This window comes from Neodiprion lecontei, chromosome 6 (assembly GCF_021901455.1).
Source record: "Neodiprion lecontei isolate iyNeoLeco1 chromosome 6, iyNeoLeco1.1, whole genome shotgun sequence".
In the NCBI taxonomy this organism is placed as follows: domain Eukaryota; kingdom Metazoa; phylum Arthropoda; class Insecta; order Hymenoptera; family Diprionidae; genus Neodiprion; species Neodiprion lecontei.
The window spans coordinates 27,881,460-27,898,960 of NC_060265.1; the positions used below are offsets into that span (position 1 = coordinate 27,881,460).

The following is a 17,501-nucleotide window of genomic DNA, read 5'->3' on the forward strand; positions in this document are numbered from 1 at the left end:
TCTTTTAACCCTTTGAGTGACGGTGGTGAGTATTCTCACCACGTATTTAATATCCATTTTTTGGATACTCAGAGACCTTTGAAAACATATTTCGTCTCGGTTTTTTGCTATTTCTGATGGTATACTAATAGGTTTTCAATACTGGAGAGCAATTGTTGCGGTATAATGTAAACTATTATTGTTAGAAAAAAATTGTGATGATTGCAGGAATATTTAATTTCTGAGAAAGTTACGTCTCTCTACATGTACAAGTTTTACATAAATTATAAGATTTTCGGGGTCGCTGATTACGAATCTGAAGGCGAATTTCAAAATTCTAGATGACGGATTTAATATGACGGACGAAAATTTCAAATTCGATCGAATCTGGAAAAAAGAACTCTGACCGTAGGTTTTTGAGGTCGCTGGTTACGAATCAGATATCAGATTTTATATCAGATCAAAAACCATATACTACTATCTTTTGACAAACAATGCCTCGGCACAGTAACGTGTGACTCAAAAGGTTAATCGGCTGCGACTTTGTTTTCGAGCCAAATGAGGAAGACTTTAAATCTGTGAAAAAGCGAGCATTCAGTGTCACTGGACTCCTGTTCGGGTTTGAAGTAAAGCGTAATGTGTTTCGGTCTGTTCTGATTCGCGACACGATACAAGGACAACCCCTGGAGCAGCAGCGTCGAGTGCGGTTAATTTTTGGCAAGACATCTGAAGCAGATCATCGTAAGCGAATTTAAATTTCAGATCAACCAGGTTCGAGTGGTCAGAGGTTTCGGGTTGCTCTTCGTGCAGCTATGGATTCCTCCGGACTACGTGACACGAGTGTGTGTGGCACATCTTGCTGCGTATATACGCGGTGTTTTGCCTTATACGACAAGAGCCGGAGCAATGGGTTCATGAATAATGGAGACGCCTTTCCGTGTCTCGAGTTCTCCATCCTTCGTACGTCCGCCACGTTCTCTCTCTCTCTCTCTCTCTCTCCCACTCTCCACCTACTCTCCGTATATTCCTGTCCATTTCACCTCATCGTCCGCTGCGAACGAAGACGACGCGCAAGATTCAATATATTTGTAAATTAGTGTACACCGCGTGTTACACGCCTATATCACAAGATTCCGTACATCCGTGTCACTTTCTTAGCCCTTAAGAGCTTCTTCTCCGCTCTCATAACCGCCGTATTATAACCCCTAGCTATGTAAAATTCTCCACCTCCAGTAGCCTCTGTCGCGTATTAAATTTGTCAACAAATTAATGGCTCGTAGCTATAACGAGGTTCCCGTTTCAAGAGGGTGGCCTTGACTTTCGTGGCAAGCTCAGAAATAAGTAATCCTAAAATTTCAACCTCAAGAAATTGTGGGCAAGTTCCGCGTTTCCCCGATCGGATTCCCCTGTTCTATATCATCGTCGGGGGGAAGGAAACGTTGTTTTCACTCACTTTCTCCCACATCTCGAAAGAGTGGTTACCTACTACAGGAAAGAAGCCCCTGCAGCAGGGTATGAGAATTCTTTCGCCTACGCGCAAGGCGTAGAAACGTTGTTAGCTCCTTGGGAAGTTCTTTTCACTCAGGTCTCCAGCCTCGCGAGTAAAAAAAAAAAAAAAAAGAGAGAGAGAGAGAGAGAGAGTTGCTTTCTGGAAAGTATCACGATGGTTCGAGGGACGGAAACCCGGTAAAAGAATGCATTAAGCCATTGCATACGAAGGTGATACAGCGATTGAGTTAGAGGTGAAATTGTGAAAACGAAGTCAGCAGCGTCACGGAGCTTTCATCCTAACGTCGTTCCCTGCCGTTCTTTTCACAGCCGCGATTGACGCGGAATCGAGGAAACGGAGAGTGTCTTTGGTGAATTTTTTTTTCTCGTCTCCTTCCGTCTCTCTCCGTACTACCGAGGCAAAATTAAGCGTCGCGACGACTCTTGGTTCGGGTCAGCGATGCTTGCGCATCGCGCAAAGGTTCCTCTCGTGGTCCTTCTCCTCCTCTCTTGGGAGCCGGGATTACCGAATTCCCGGAAGGCAACCGCCGTCACCGTCACGAGGATAATTCACTGCGCACAATGGCTCGACGCTTCTCTAGGTGTCTAGATAACGCGTGAACCGGTAGCTCTCGTCGCGGTGAGATGGGAAATTTTGGAGGGAGAGAGAGACTCCTCGCCGCCTCCGGGACCCGGTGGGTGCTTATTGTCCTTTACGACAATTGCCCGGTGGGAAGGAACTCGGCGGACCCGCGTAAAACCAAACAGCCTACGTATTTCGCCCATCAACACGTATTACGTCACGAACATACGCCTCTGGGTCCTAATCAGGACGGGGATGTATCATGTCCGTTCCTTTTCCGTTACAACCACAGATCATCCCACGGTTCGTCCTGGGGAAGTAACGAAGGAAGGATCACCGATTTGGGATCTAATTTCACCCTCTTTTCTGCGAGAAAAAAGAATCGTTGCCACATTTCTGCCCCAAGCCTTACCCTCTTTGTTTGCGAAATAATTTTTTATGTCAACTGTTAACTGCAGTTTTCCGAACCGTACACAATATCATTTTCTTTGTTTCAAGGTGACTCGGGCCGGGTTTAGGCTGTACAAGTTTCATTTTCTGGGATAAAAGTGTGCGATTTCCTTTTTCATTCAGCCATTCTCCAATTTTATCGACTTCGTTTCGTATACCGACTCCATTCGCTTTTTCTCCGAGTTTCTGACGTGTGCGAAGACGCCGATCATTTGCTCAATCGAAGAAATAGTGCTCGACGTTCGGCAGATCGGATGGCATCCTTCTTCGCGCGTTCTATAATATATTAACATCGTTTGTTTCGCACGACGAATTGATTTCGTGAGTAACGACAATCCGTACCGTAACGTCATTTGGAAACCCAGGGTGTATGTGTTTGTATACATATATATCTTGTCAATTCGAGTGATGAAAATGGTGCGTTACTCAGGCAAAGAGGGCTCGGCGAGGCTTGACGCTCCCCAAATTTCACGGCTTCTCAAGTCTTCGTGGTTGACACGATCGCGGCACGCGGAGCGTTTAATAAACGAGCTTCGAGGATCCAGCGATTGGCTAAAAGCGGCTGAGGTGATCAATTTCTGTTTCCAAGGACACGCTGAATCTACACCGACGGCATTTCGACTCTCGAAACGACGGCTTTTTTTCGCATTCAGTCCCAGGTTTTCAGGATCCTCGATAATCCTGCTTATTGTTTGGGTATAGGTATCTGCATTCCCAATTTTTGATTTATTTACCGTGCGAGAAAAGGGCGGCAGAATAATGGCTCGAGTTGCTTTTCACCCCATTTTCCACTCTCTTTCTCTCCGTGTTTTGCCTTCTTATACAACGTTTTCAAAGCGGGGGGACGCGCATTAAACGTTCGACGTTTTCTCCGAATTTTCTTTATCTTCTTTTTTTGCTTCTTTCTCAAGTCCTTCTCGCATCTTGATAAATTGATTCGCGAACGAAACGAGCCGTCGTCACGTTCGAAGAATAAAGTTTTCACTGTCGCGAATCTGCAGCTTTTGCATTATGCAAAATACTTTAAGCCGTTGAAAGTTCACCGCATTATATTTTGCATCAGCAAAAATATCCAGCTCACTTGATAAAATTTCGAATCATACAATCGCCGTTTTCCTCCATTTTTCATTCATCAAATTAATTTAGCGTCGACCCGAAGTTTTGCACAAACTGAGAAGACTAAAAATCATTCTACGTCCCATAAAAATTTCCATCGTGTCCGCGACTAATCGATTAAAATATGAATAGTAAAATTTCTTTCAACATCAAAATTTCATTACGTTATTCCGTAAACGTTTTTGTTTCTTTTGTTTCTTTTTTTATTTTCGACAAATTTTCCCTCCCATTGACCATGGAACAGTTCTTTTTTCATTTGATTTTTTCACCACCGCGGTTTACGCACAACATAAAAGAGGCTGAGTCCAATTGAGCATGCAGGGCACAGTGTAATTCGTGTTTTTCTTCAAGGCAATGTGATTTCTCAATCGTTATCCCCCGTTCCGTCACATACGCGTTGACGGATCGCAAATTCTACCCGTCTGTTGGCGTAACGGCTGGCTGGCTACGGTGGTCTGTGAGAAATTCCCGTAGGAAGAAATGATTTCCCAAGAGTCTTTCCGCATACGTCGAAGACAAACGTGCGTGACCGCCCTGAGCCAAGTGCGACGTTTCCCAGGACTGAATACGGGGAACCACCCCCCATGAAACTCTCGTTATATAATATACGAATACAAGACGTATGATACAAGAATTCGTATGGGGTATTTCGGCCGTTCGAGAATCGGGACTCCGTCTGACAGGGAAAAGGAAAGGAACCTCGAAGATACGGAATAGACGATTGGCCAAAACGACAGTTTGATGGAAAAAGGATAAACACATGCGGGAAACGCGCATGAGGTGAGGAAAATACGGTTGGTATGCAGGGGATCTACGGGTCAACGACCTAGATTCGGGGAATTCGAGCTACCCGAAATACTCTGGTTCCGAAAAATTTTCCGATCTGGACGATGTGCTCTTCAAGGTTTATCTTCGAGAAATTTCTCGCTCATAATTCGATGCAACGCGACGGTCATTTTATTGACAAGAGCAACGATTTTTAAGAATGTTAAAACGAAGTATCGGTGTCTAAGCTTTCGTTTATAACCCCAGTATATTCGACTTTCAAATATTTTCGTACTCAATAACAAATATAACAATTTAACAACAACTCGAATCCCGACAACATTGTAATGAAATTAATAAACAGTGCCAAATTATCACCAGCAAATATCCTCAAGACCCCGAATCAAGATCGACGACGATTCATATTATTCGTATTGTCTCTTACCGGTAAATGAAAACCGAGGCGACCACGAGTCCAACGACGATAGAGCTGAGAACTATGGAGAGAATCGCGTATCCCGGAAGAGCTGGAAATGTGTAGAAGAAAGAAGCAAATTAATATCAGCGAGAAGAGTAAAAGAAACATTGAAACATTCGCAAAGTCAAAATTAGCCGGAACGATTTTTGCGCCGCGTGTTCGTTATCGACATACACACATATGTATCCGTATATATATATATGTATATATATATATATGTATGCGAACTCACAGTTGTCCGGGCAAAGGGTTCCGTCAAAACCACACGTCGGCGTGTCTGGGGGTGGTTCCTGCCTCTCTCCCGACCAGTGGATAGATCGCCCCGGAACGTACTCGAGGCTCTGATTTGCCCCGTAGTAATTTGCGACGATCTGAAAGCACAAATGTACAGGTGAAATTTTATTTCGTTTATACCCTTTTCTCTCTCTCCCTCTGGCTTTTTCTCTTCGCAGTGATTCTATCTGATCGTTCTTTTTCTTCTTCTTCTTCTTCTTCTTCTTCTTCTTCTTGTTCTATCTATCTTTTACCTTCCACGGAATATGGAACACTCCCGGCATTCGTCCGATTCAATTTCATTTCTACAATGCGTCGAATCGTGTTCGGCGTGCACGATCCACCTCTTGAGAAATATACCTGTAGTCGCTGAAGCGGGGAGTGAAATTTTGCGCGTACTCTATTTTGCACGGTTACAATTCGGTCGTTTCGTGAATCAAGACAAGAAAGATTCAAAAAAAAATAACAATTTTAAAAACTGACGTTCCGCCAATTTGAACGTTTGAAAAGCAAAAACAAAAGTAAAAAATATAAGCAGCACTTCTTCCTTTTTCCCAAACATTTGAAACTTTGAAACTGTTGTTCGTAGCGTGATTTGTCATATTATTTTCGCTCCCTCTAAACGCTTACTGAAAATCTTGAAAATTTGTTTGTTATTTCTGGAGTGCAACGTGGTATAACTAAACTATATACTGTATACGTGGTATAACGAACTAAACTTACGATTGGAAAAAGTTACAAGCACAGCGTATAATTAATTGAAAAAAATGATTCCAGCCAATTGACGAAGCGATTATACATTTTTTTACGAGTTTCCCACATTATATAAATTTTCAAAGTTCTCCAATAAAAAGAAAACCGTGTCATTCATCCTGTATTTTCATCATTATAGCGCTTGCCTTGAAAATCCAAGCCATGTGATAAAGATATCTGTGTTTCGTTACGATGATATTTAATTTGTGAAGAAAACAAACTTTCGGTATATTTGATATGTGTATACATAGTAACCCTTTACGGTATAACGAGAAGAAAAAAGAACCGCAAAGAGTCCAGAATAAGACTAGATTCGGCTAAGCCGCCTTAAAAGTTTCCAGTTCGACTTGACTTGTCAGCGTGAAATCTGTCCTAGCAAATTATCCGAAAGGCGGGTAAGAAGCGCTCTGTGTATACATGTGTAATTATATACGTATACATGCGCAAGCAATTAAGTACAACGTAAAGCAGTTCGAGCGAGAAAATTCGCGTGAGGACTTTAATTAAAGCCATGAAAAGTATTTGACAAAGGCGAAGGCGCGCGGTCGTTCATCCTTGTACGATTACATAACACTGTACAAAAATACAGTGTAAGGTGTCGAATCGTGACCCTCGCTCTTTGCTGTAGTGCGTAATTAATCACCCTTGAGAGAGAAAAAAAATATATGTATGTATATATGTATATACACACGCATGTATGTATGGATAAATACAAAGGAGGAAAAAAAAAATAAAAATGAACAGTCAAGAATCGGCAAAGAACGAAAGAATGAAAGAAAGAAAGAAAGAAATACAAAACATCCCTGTGAAGAATCTAATCAAGTGGATTGAACGGAAAGGTAAGTATCGAGGCGAGAGGCGACGTTTCGTTTCGTTAGATATAAAACTAAAACTTACCTCGAACTTTAACGTCTTCGGGTTCATGTCCAATAGGGAATAGTCTGCGATCCTATCGCCATTTGTATCGATGTTAACGTCCCCCGTGATTCCTGGAGCAGCGAAAAGGCGAAAGAAAGGAAATTACCTTTGTGATTTGATCTCGATTCAGGAATTATAGCCATGATTGTAAGGTTTATCTACAATACCGTAAATTATAACCGTATAAATCGCGATTAGCTTCACCGACGAACGACCTTGTCAATATCACCTGACAAATTTCTACAGGTCTTGTAATTTCAATTATTATCGTCACTGACGATCATCTGTCAGGTCGGGTAAAATTCGAGGGGTTAGTTTAAGTCGATTATTACACAACCCTTACAAATATCGCGTATAATACAATAGACGTAAATGGAAATGCAAAGAAGGATTGGAAATATGCCATCGCCGTAAGAATTACACGTAATATTATACGGGGAATGTATGTATGTAAGAATGTTTTCGCAATTTCCGTTCTTTATGGAAATGAACTTGAAGTATAAACGTGGGATCTACCATACCTTATATTACGCGGGTACGTTTTACCTATTTATGTATTGTATATGGTAAATTTGAATTGTACCAATTTCTTTTTTCCCATTGGAAAACGCGCGCTGAAAACCGGTGAAAAAGTTTTATCCCCTACCGCATGTTTGCATGATATAAATATTCTCGGTGAAACTTTGTAATGGATTTTTTTTTTTTTTATCCTTGGGATATTTTGCATACATAACATAATACGTACATATAAGGTTAATGAACAGAAAAACGGAATTGAAAATGAACCACGGAGGGCAGAGTAAATTTTCTCGCTTTATCTCATAATGTATAAACATGTAACCTGTTCGTTTGGTTTTCTTTCCTTACGCATTTACTGACTCGTTTCCATAACATATGCAAATACAATTAACGATTCTTTAATTATCCTCTATTTTTGTTATAACCCACCATGGCGATCCGGTTCAAAGTTAAGATAATTATTACAGAACCGAAAACTGACGGTGAATAAGAGTAAATATATTATACAAGATAAAGAGAGTTTGAAAGAAAAAGAAAAGAAAAAGATAACCACGGAATTGAAAAGGGGATGGTAATTATGCACAAACGATGTTGCACGGGGGTTGAATGGAATTTTCAGATGAAAATGGAGATAAAGAGAAGAAGAAAAAAACCCCTTACCCGTTACCGCAGCTGAGAGATAAAAGGGTAATGAAGTGAATATAACACACATGTTTTACCATAAATTATAACCTTGATCATTCATTTTCTAAATGGACTACGTGTCTATAGACGTGAATTTTCACCTCGAGTTTATACGTGATATAGAACGAATTAAACCCTTCCAAGGGTTCAAGTCTTCGAAATCCGGGATGACAATACGTAATTGTGGTTAAAAGCTTTCTTGGTGTGAGATTTCATTTCATTGAATTAGTACGGGTGTTGTGTTTCTAGTTGTCGCTTTACCACGAAAATTACTTGAAGGAAGTACGATATTATCATCTAACGATAAAACAGATTCATTTCCTTTATTAAATTATTCTAATTTTTCACGAATATCGGTTTGAATCGGTGGAAAAATGCTCCGAGATCTCGATTCTGAGACACAAATTTTTTCTAACCCTAAGAAATTGGAAAAACACGAGGACTTTGTGTCTCTGGAAATTTTTTTTTATCGATTATCAAAAAACGCTGGAATTAAATATAAAAAGCACGTAATTAAGTTACAAATTTAATAATGCTTGATGCTCTGTTAATATTTTGCGCACCTGAGTTACAGACACTTGTTTTTACCTCAAGAATATCAGATACAAAATTTAACCGCACAATCGTAGAGCGTTGAGTGTTTTGAACTCAGGTTTGCCTCTAGAAGTTTATGTTATGTCTAATCCCAGAAAGCGTTTTAATACACGATTTAACGGATCAATAACGCCGTGAAAATGTGAAATATAACCGTGATTACGAGGACTGATGAAATTCAACCGCTGGGTCGCAAACACGCGGATTAAACGTTATCGCGCGATGCATAATAATTATAATCGTAGGTAAACAGGCGAAAGGAAAAAGGTTGGATGCGAAACGAGTTATATCACTTCGGTAATTTAACAGAATCAGAAAATGAGTGGGGAAAATTTTATCCGGCGATGGGAAAATACATTCTGAGCTCGGAGAAAATTTTATCGAACGAGAAGCGAATCTCACAACTTTGAATATTCGTTGCCCGGTTGACGATTGTTAATATCGCTTAATTAAACGAGCTGCTGATAAGTAATTAATCGCGATGCGTGTTCGCGCGGCGGTTCCGTGATTTCAAAGCGAAAACGGAGTATAGATGTAGAATCTGGAATATCGTCTGGCGGTCTTTTGCGGAGCCAATTAAGGTTGATGTTTAAGGTAATTTGTTATACGGCTTCAAATCCGCAAATTCAAGAACTTTTATTAAAACGACAGCAGCTGCGTCTCGTCTACGTTTCACAGTTAATACCACGTATATATACATACAAGTTTAACGTTCAAGCCAAAGATTGCTGCCGGAGGTGGAAACTTTGTTTTCTAAAGTAAGTATACGCATATACACGTATACATACTTATATACAGCCGCATGTACGTACCTGTATATATTATTCTCAACTTCGCTTCAAATTAATATATTTCTCCTCGCTCCCCGCCGTGGGATCGAGGACAAAAAAAGGAGAAAAAATTTTTTTGGACGCACGAGAAAGAGCAGAAAAGTTCGCGATTTGTGTAGATAAACTGGTTGAGGCTATAATCGTACAAACTATTTTCGTTCCTCTCCAAAAGTGCATCGGTGCGATAATTCTTTACACCTTGTGCGATTCAGCGGTGAAAAGTGGAAGGAATTTGGATTTCAAAATTTTCACGGCAAGTTTTATGTACACTTTTACAGGGTGGCCACAAATGTTTGTGAACAAAAATTTCACAACATGTCCAAGTTTTCCAGGACCTAAAACCTAGTCTTCCCTGTAATTTTCCCAGTTCTATCAAGTTACTAAAACCTAAATCGTTCAGTTTATTAACTCTATATTCGATTCAAATCGAATTCGAATAGAAAAAAAATATAATGTACAAAAAAAGTCGGTTTAAGCAAATTTATTTTCTCGACGCGAGAAAGTAAACTTGTTATACCTAAAAAAATCATTTCTAATTCCCATAGTAGAAGACTGATATTTTCACTTTTTTCCATTGTAAACAAATTAAAAATTCTCAGAAAATTCCAGCCTTTTCACGACCCTTTTAAATCCCCTAACATTTCCAGCTTTTCCAGAATTTCCAGGTGTGTGGCCACCCTGCTTTCACCAAAGATTTCACGAAGATCGTAGTGACTATTCTTATTTCGTGATGAAATATTCGATGGTCGGGGAACGAAGAAAAAAAAAGAAAAAAATAAGGTTGATGCAAAGAATGGTAAGTGAAAAAAAAAAAAAAAATAAGAAGGAAAAGGAGAAGGTAAAAAAAAAATCGAAGCACTCACCCTTGAAACTCTTGTTCCACATCCTGCGTGTGAGATTACCACCGTCGAGATTGACCTCCCCGGGACTGTCGGGTAAGCTCTCGTTGAGGGCGAGGGCGTATAGAAGAACGGCGTCGTAGAAGGCCGTTACGAACGTCGATACCGAGCTGTTGCCGAATGTGAAGTTGTAATTCTTCTGGGCGAGGTGTTTCACCTCCCTAGAAAAGTTGACGTACTCCAAATTGTCGGGAGTGCGAGCCGTGACGGTGAGAAGAGCCTGATAGGCCTTCTTCGCCTTCTCGTTTCTTCCATCCGAATCTCCCTCGACCCTCCAAGGCTCGGTGTTGCTGTCGCTGCAACGAGAATCGATTTCCCCGTTTCAAAAATCCGATTTCGGAATAGAACGTCTAATTTACTTACTATCGCTCTTCTTTGCCCGCTCGTTTCCGTTCTCGATAACGAGACGCGTTTTTGTGCGATGCGGAAAGGGAGGTGAAAAGTTATGTTCCGGGAAAGGTAAATAGGAAAATACGAATTTAGATGGTGGAAAAAGTTGCGTAAATCAAATTGTCAAAAGCCTATCGATCAACAGCTCAAAAACTGTGACCGAGACCCATTTGACACTTTGTTATTTACGGCAAAACTTTATGCAAGTTATTCTTTTCTCCTCCCTTTCTTTTCTTTTCCCTTATTTTTTTTCCCCCGCTTCAGCGTTCTTTTCTCCTTTCCTTCGTCGCGACAAAAGGTCAGCCATCGAGGATAGTGGATTACCGAAAATACCGAGATAAAATTCCAAACGCTCCGTACCTCGTGTAATAAGTGAAGTGCACATCCTTGGGGAATAAATATACATATACGTATAGGTATACGAACATGCGAAACGCATAGAATAAAAAGAATAACAAACTCTGCGATGTAAATACAATTTTCTTTGTATAAACGGAACGAATTTTACATTGTATGCTTCTGAAGTAGAATTCTTGTTTTTCCATTTTTTCTTTTTTCTTTCTGTATCGACGGATGAATTCATGCCACAAGTTCGAAGGAAGCTTAAGCACGGAGAGTTTTATTTAATAATTTATTCAATTCGTACTTTGAAATTAAAGGTCTTCGGTCGAGGGTGTGACAACATTTTTGGCAACCTAAACTTACGGTTTCTTTCTACTTTTGTCAACTTCTTAAGAACGTCAATTCCATGCCGCATAATTCTATTTAGTTTATTATTGTATACGAATACTTATTTCGAAAAAGTTCGCTAAGCGATTGATCGCCTTATTCTCCGCAGAGGCATAAACTCACGTATACGACGACGGTTCTAAATATTTATGAGAAATAATCGTGAATAAGGAGGGCTCGAGGAGGGGGGAGGATATTTGTCAAAACGTGTACCTCGAGGACAAGTTATACATATACGTGTACATATGGATGTAAGACCCCTGGAGAGAGCTTAAAGTAAAATTCGCGAGAGTGTTGACCACTCAAACTTTCGGGAAAGCTGAGGAGAAAAGGAAAGGAAGGACGAAAGAAAGAAAAGGAGAAAGAATTTCTCGCAAAACGACGAATCGTAGGATCAGGAGAAAAGTTCTTGTACACATGTGGAATTACGATAGTAACGTACCTACTACCTACATATACGATTCGGAAAACTTTTCGCCATACCTACAAATAGGGATAAACGTTTACGATAGTTGCGAGAAACGCTTTTGTCGTAAAAACGAATGCTGCTGTATGCGGAAAAAGTAAAATTCACGAAGAGAAATTACGCGTTTCGCGTTATGTGTTAGAAAATAATGAACGAACATTGTGGGTTTGAAATTTTCGATTCTTACAGCAACGAATTAACGGCGCTGTTATTTAACGGCAAATTGAAATATTTCATATTCAAAAAACTCCCCCAAAGCATATGAAATTCGTTTGTGAAAACAAAGATCAAAGCTGTGATGAATCACACCGCAGAAGAAACATAATAATAAAACTGCCATTTTCTAAAAAATTAAATACATCGTTTCGAGTTAATTCTCGTTGCGGGACCCGAGATTTTATAAAAATGAAAGGTAATTTGAGACAAAAAGATTTCGTTCGATATCAATTTTTTTTACTTCATGCTCATTGTCGTGTTCGTTTTTCAGCTACTCATTTATTCTCACCGATATGATATTTAGACCTACTTCTTTTTAAGTAAACGAAAGGCGAGGGGAAGCCTGAACTTTCACCAAACCCGAAATGAATAATTAACGTTGTTATTTCGAATTCGTGAATGAAAAGAAAGGTTAAAAAAATCGATGAAATTTAAATATGTCGCAGGGTTAAAGCGGTAATCATAAAATACAATCTCGTAACGTTAAACTCTGCACTGCAATAAGGTTTAAACAAAATACAAAACAGTTTTTTAAACAAAATATCGACTCGAGTAAACTCGGATGTGAAAATATGGTAGCTTAAAAATATCCGAATAGACCACCTTTGACACTACGTGGAAAAATAAAAACTCATATATATGTAAAAAAATCCAATCCTCTGCAGAATTGTCAATCTGTCGATGACGTTTATGGGGATGAAATTGGCGATTGCTCGACGTCGCGACGCGTCGGATTCGGCTGTGATATTGCCCTCGTCATTCGGTGGAGAGGCGCGTCAACGTCACGTACGTCATTACGGGTGGTGGTCGCGTTTTTGCGTCTCTTTGCGAAATTAAGAGCGAGAGTGCTGCGCAAGGTGTCCTGCGAAACGACGATGGCACACCGATGAACTCAGTTTCCGGGTTTCGTTTGTACAAGCGACGATCCTAATTAGCGAAAAACTTGATACGCGTCGAGGCAATCAATTGACAAAGACGACTCTTGCGTACGAACATTTCCATTTCGGACGCGATCGTGCCAAGAAATTTTCCAATTCTATAAACAGTATGTACGAAATGTTCTGTCAATTGGTGGTAAATATTATATAAATGTAAAAATTCTTCCAAGCAGGTATTATTATTCATAGATCGAAATTTTTTAAATGAAGAGAGCAAAAAAAAAAAAAAGCGTCGAAGAGTACAAAATTAGATGATCGAGTTACGCGTAACGTGAAAGATTTTTCTATATAAATATGTTATATTTTCATTGAAAGGAGCGAGAAAGTTTCGCTGAACATTATCGGGAGGTAAAAAGAAAACCGTCTTTTCGGATGGGGGAAAAATGTCGGAAAATTGGAGAATACAGTTGCCTCTTCAACCTTAGAAAATGACGAATGTACGTACAATGTAGGTAGATGTAGAAGATACTCAGCTTTTTATGATCCTGACTAAACATGAGACAAAGTAGGATATACTAGATATATCGCTGAGATGCGACGTTGTTCGTAAAATTTTTACGGTTCGTAAACTGGTTTACAGAAAAAAAGAAGATGATGAAAAAATTGCGAAACACTCACTTTAATACGGATTTATTATACGCACACAATTCTGTTCCATCATTCAGAACCTGAATTCCTCGCGTCTTTTTGCAGACACAAACGATTCATAAACAGCGCAATTTTACTTCTCTAGATAATTGAAGCGTGTTTTTATGACGGAAATTTTTTATCTTTTTTCTCTCGACACGCTTTGTCTGTAAAATATAGTTCGAAGTTTTAACGAAACGACTTCATTCCGGAATTGACTGAAGAAAATCTTGTCGATAATTGCGTCACTACAGAACGAAAATTGAAAGAAAAGCTGCTTCTGTGCGAATCTGATTAATCTCAGGCCGAGAAGAAACAAAAAAGAAGTATAGAAATGGAAAGAAATACAAGCAGGTCCTCGTGAATATTGTCCGCACGAACGCATAATCGATCCTTGAGCGAAATAATTCTTCCTCGGCTTCGCAAATACCGCGGCTGGTTCGCGAAGCGTATACATAGATATATTTATAATAAAATACCTAAAGCAAGACGTCGAGTGCGATGGCAGCTTGTTACCCACTGCATTCGAAAATCTCGACTCTTGTATCCAGACTCCGCAAGACGTCGGAGAAAAGCTGCAGAGGCTTGAAATGCATGAGAGGAGAAGGATATCAAGGAGCTGAAAGTCGAGGAATATCGACTTCTGGCGGTATCGCGTTCGTACATAATGTACGGATAACGCATGTACCTTGTACGTGATTTTACAGGGGGTTGCACAATGTCGCAGCCCCGTAACTCGGACTCAAAAGCTCAAGACGGTATCCAGATTCTAGCTTCGTTCCGAATTTCGCAGTAAATAAATTCACCAAACTTATCGATTTATATATGTATATTCACAAAGCTGCAGGAATCGTTCCACGTGTTTTTCGACCGGAGTGAACGTTTTTCCACGTACTCGATTGACTTTTCTAATCTTTGATTGATTTCGAATACCAGTATTTTCGTCGACGTTCGACGACGAATTAGGAAAAGAGAATTATTCGAGGAAGCTAATATTGCACGACTTACCTGGACGACAACTCGATGGAGAAAAATACGTATTCTCCGGAATCGACCATTCCCAGTTCCTCGGCGGCGAGCAGAATCTCTCGTATCGTCGTGGCGTTGGCGCACATGACGACAACTGAAACATGAGAAAATTGTCTATGCAATGTAAAGGCGAAGGAAGCAACACCGGAAGTCAGTACAACGAGGCCTGATAACTAACGCTAATTAATCAACGAGTGAAAAATCATCCAAAAAGCTTGTTTGCCGTTTTTCACTTTGCGTTTGTTTCTCTTCTCTTCGTTACGTATACAGCGTGCGTAATTTGATCCGTGACCAGCTGAATTAATTCCGCGTGTTTTATAATGAAAAAGCTCGCCGAGGGTAATTGTTCTAATCTTGAAAATCGCACTGCAGGGGAATTAATTATGCGACTACACATAAAAGCGGAAGTTGCAGCTTATTTTCTGCAGGAGGATGGAAAAGTGGTGTTTTCAAGAGTTCGTTCTATCGCGAATGCGTGTGTATGTATGAGGCATTCCACACCAATTCGATGACCTTCGCCGTCAGCAATTTTTCTTATTTTCAAGTATGGTGTAGAGTATATAAATAAAAAATCTTCCGCCGGGTTTTAGATTCTTTGATTGATCACGGGTTTGATTTTTACCACTCCCAAAAACACGAAAACACAATTTTTGAACAAATGATTTTAATTTTTTCTCGTGACTTCTTTGTTGAAAAACGTAAATTTTGAGACCAAGATGAAAGTTGGCAAGCTTTTGGTTTCTTTCGCTCGTAGCTTCTAAACCAAAAGCTTTCCCACGTCCACTTTGGTTTCAAAATTCATGTATTTTAACAAAGAATTGACTAGAAAAATTCAAAGCCCCAATCGATCAGGGCTGTTAACTAAAATATTGGATTTTCACGTTTACGGGAGCAGTAAAAATCAAACCCAAAACTCGATGAAAAACGACTTTCTCTACGCTCTGCACCGTACTTAAAAACAAATAAAATCGCCGATAGTGAGGGTCGGACGTAGGCCGGTTTGGGGTGGAATGCCTCATATATAAATATCCATGTATAATATATGAGAGGACATGGGAGAGAAAGGTGAACCCGCTACTTTTTCCCCTCCTGTCTATGCGACGCCTGCAGCAGCACACACGGAGCGTCGCGACGCTGTCGTCCACGACACAGAAATGGTTTCAAACCTCTCAGCGTATAAACCACTTTAAATATACTCTTTTTCCCGCCGCCCGCGTTATATGCAAGCTACACTGTTGTTTCCGCAGTTTTCACTCCTGGCTTTTCGCACTAGTAAAACCAGCACTGATCTCACCTCGGCAGCTCCGCACCATCTTCGGGGACGGAAGAGAAAAATCCGATAAAGAAGTTTTACCCAAAATCGGTAACCAATAAAACCCAAATTTTCAGAAGGATGGATTATTTGAACTGCGGAATAAAACTTTTGTTCGCTTGATTAGAAACTCGTTTTCTCCTGCTGCAACTACTAAAATATTCCCATACCAGGAACGTCTAAATATGTGCAGCAAATCTCTACATTGTTTGCAGTAAAAACCGAACTACTCCGACAGGAGTGAGATTCAAGTATATAGAAAATTTAGAAACAATATTAAAATAATTGGAGAGTTCTCTAAATTTTGTCCTTCAAAATTCAGAAGAAGGTTTTACAAAATTAGACAGTTCTGAAAATTTTCTTGGGTAAGATCTCCCTTTTTTAATCCAAAGCCTTGACATTTTACTGCAAAAAATTCAGAGATAATTATACCTCTTCAGTTATTTTTACCCTCATCTAAATGATATAGAAATACAATTTACGGTATGTGAGAGAAATTTCTCGGGGATGTGACAAACAACAAGAAATCAAATCTCCGAATCAAAGAATTGTTACACGTAGAGAAAAAAAACAGGGGCGATTTATGGTTGGGTTAAGAAAGAAAAAGAGAAGAGGGAGAAATTGAAGATGCCTGATACTCAATGCTCGGTGACCGTGAATGAAATTCGCTTTGAATATGAATTTCCCCGTCCCTCCGGATCGCGGTTCTTTGGCGAATATCACCGCCCTTCGCTTTACGTCCCAATCAACAACATCCGCCGTTAACAATTATAAACGTTACGACGATTATCTGTCAGCGTTCCCAGCGCACGATCATTTTCGATGTTTTTCGATCGCACGAATTGATCACGTGTTTTTGTAGAAATAAAGAAAAGTTTGTTAAACGTGTAATAATTATTAACTAAAACGAAGAATAAAGATGGCATAAAATTAGGGAAAAATAATATACGCTCACTGAGAGAAATTTTTAGTTCCGGCTATCGCTCGGTCCTTGACTATTTTCATTTTTTACCACAATGGAAAAATATACTTCTAGATAAAAAATAAAAATTAGTTTTCTAGCTGTTACCAAAAAGTCTAGTATCCGTTGCTATTCTTTCTCATTGCGATCGCTGTTGCTATATTTTCTTGCAACTGTTGCGAAAATTTAACGCTTGTGCAAGAATAAATTGACGTTAAAGCCTTGTTCAGCTAAAAAAGTAGAGCAAACCTCACAAAATGATTTACCGTTGCAATTAACAAAAAGGATCGAAAATAGAGCAAAATGGTTAGGCGTCCCTCGTTTTTCGTGATTCCAACAATATTCAAACAGTGTTTTTTAACAATACCTGTTTTACTCAATTTTTCTAGTTACCGTAACAAATGAAATTTTCCTCAATGCTGGTAGGAAAAATCGACGGCTCGGGAAAAGAGAAAGAGACGAAAAAGAACAAAAGGGATTTCATCTCGGGCGGAAAGTTATGGG

At 39.7% G+C, this 17,501-nt stretch overlaps 1 protein-coding gene across 13 annotated transcripts in view; it reads right to left on the reverse strand.

The window, feature by feature from the left end:
• LOC107227701 (atrial natriuretic peptide receptor 1) overlaps positions 1 to 17,501 on the reverse strand; it is a 138,890-nt gene that overhangs the window by 51,176 nt on the left and 70,213 nt on the right. For all 13 annotated transcript variants that reach the window (XM_046744169.1, XM_046744165.1, XM_046744171.1 and 10 more), the window contains 5 exons: positions 14,704 to 14,818; positions 10,294 to 10,625; positions 6,783 to 6,874; positions 5,092 to 5,230; positions 4,827 to 4,908 (listed from right to left, as the gene is read on the reverse strand). In XM_046744169.1, the coding sequence (XP_046600125.1) occupies positions 4,827 to 4,908; positions 5,092 to 5,230; positions 6,783 to 6,874; positions 10,294 to 10,625; positions 14,704 to 14,818 (760 nt within the window). The remainder of the gene's footprint in view (positions 1 to 4,826; positions 4,909 to 5,091; positions 5,231 to 6,782; positions 6,875 to 10,293; positions 10,626 to 14,703; positions 14,819 to 17,501) is intronic.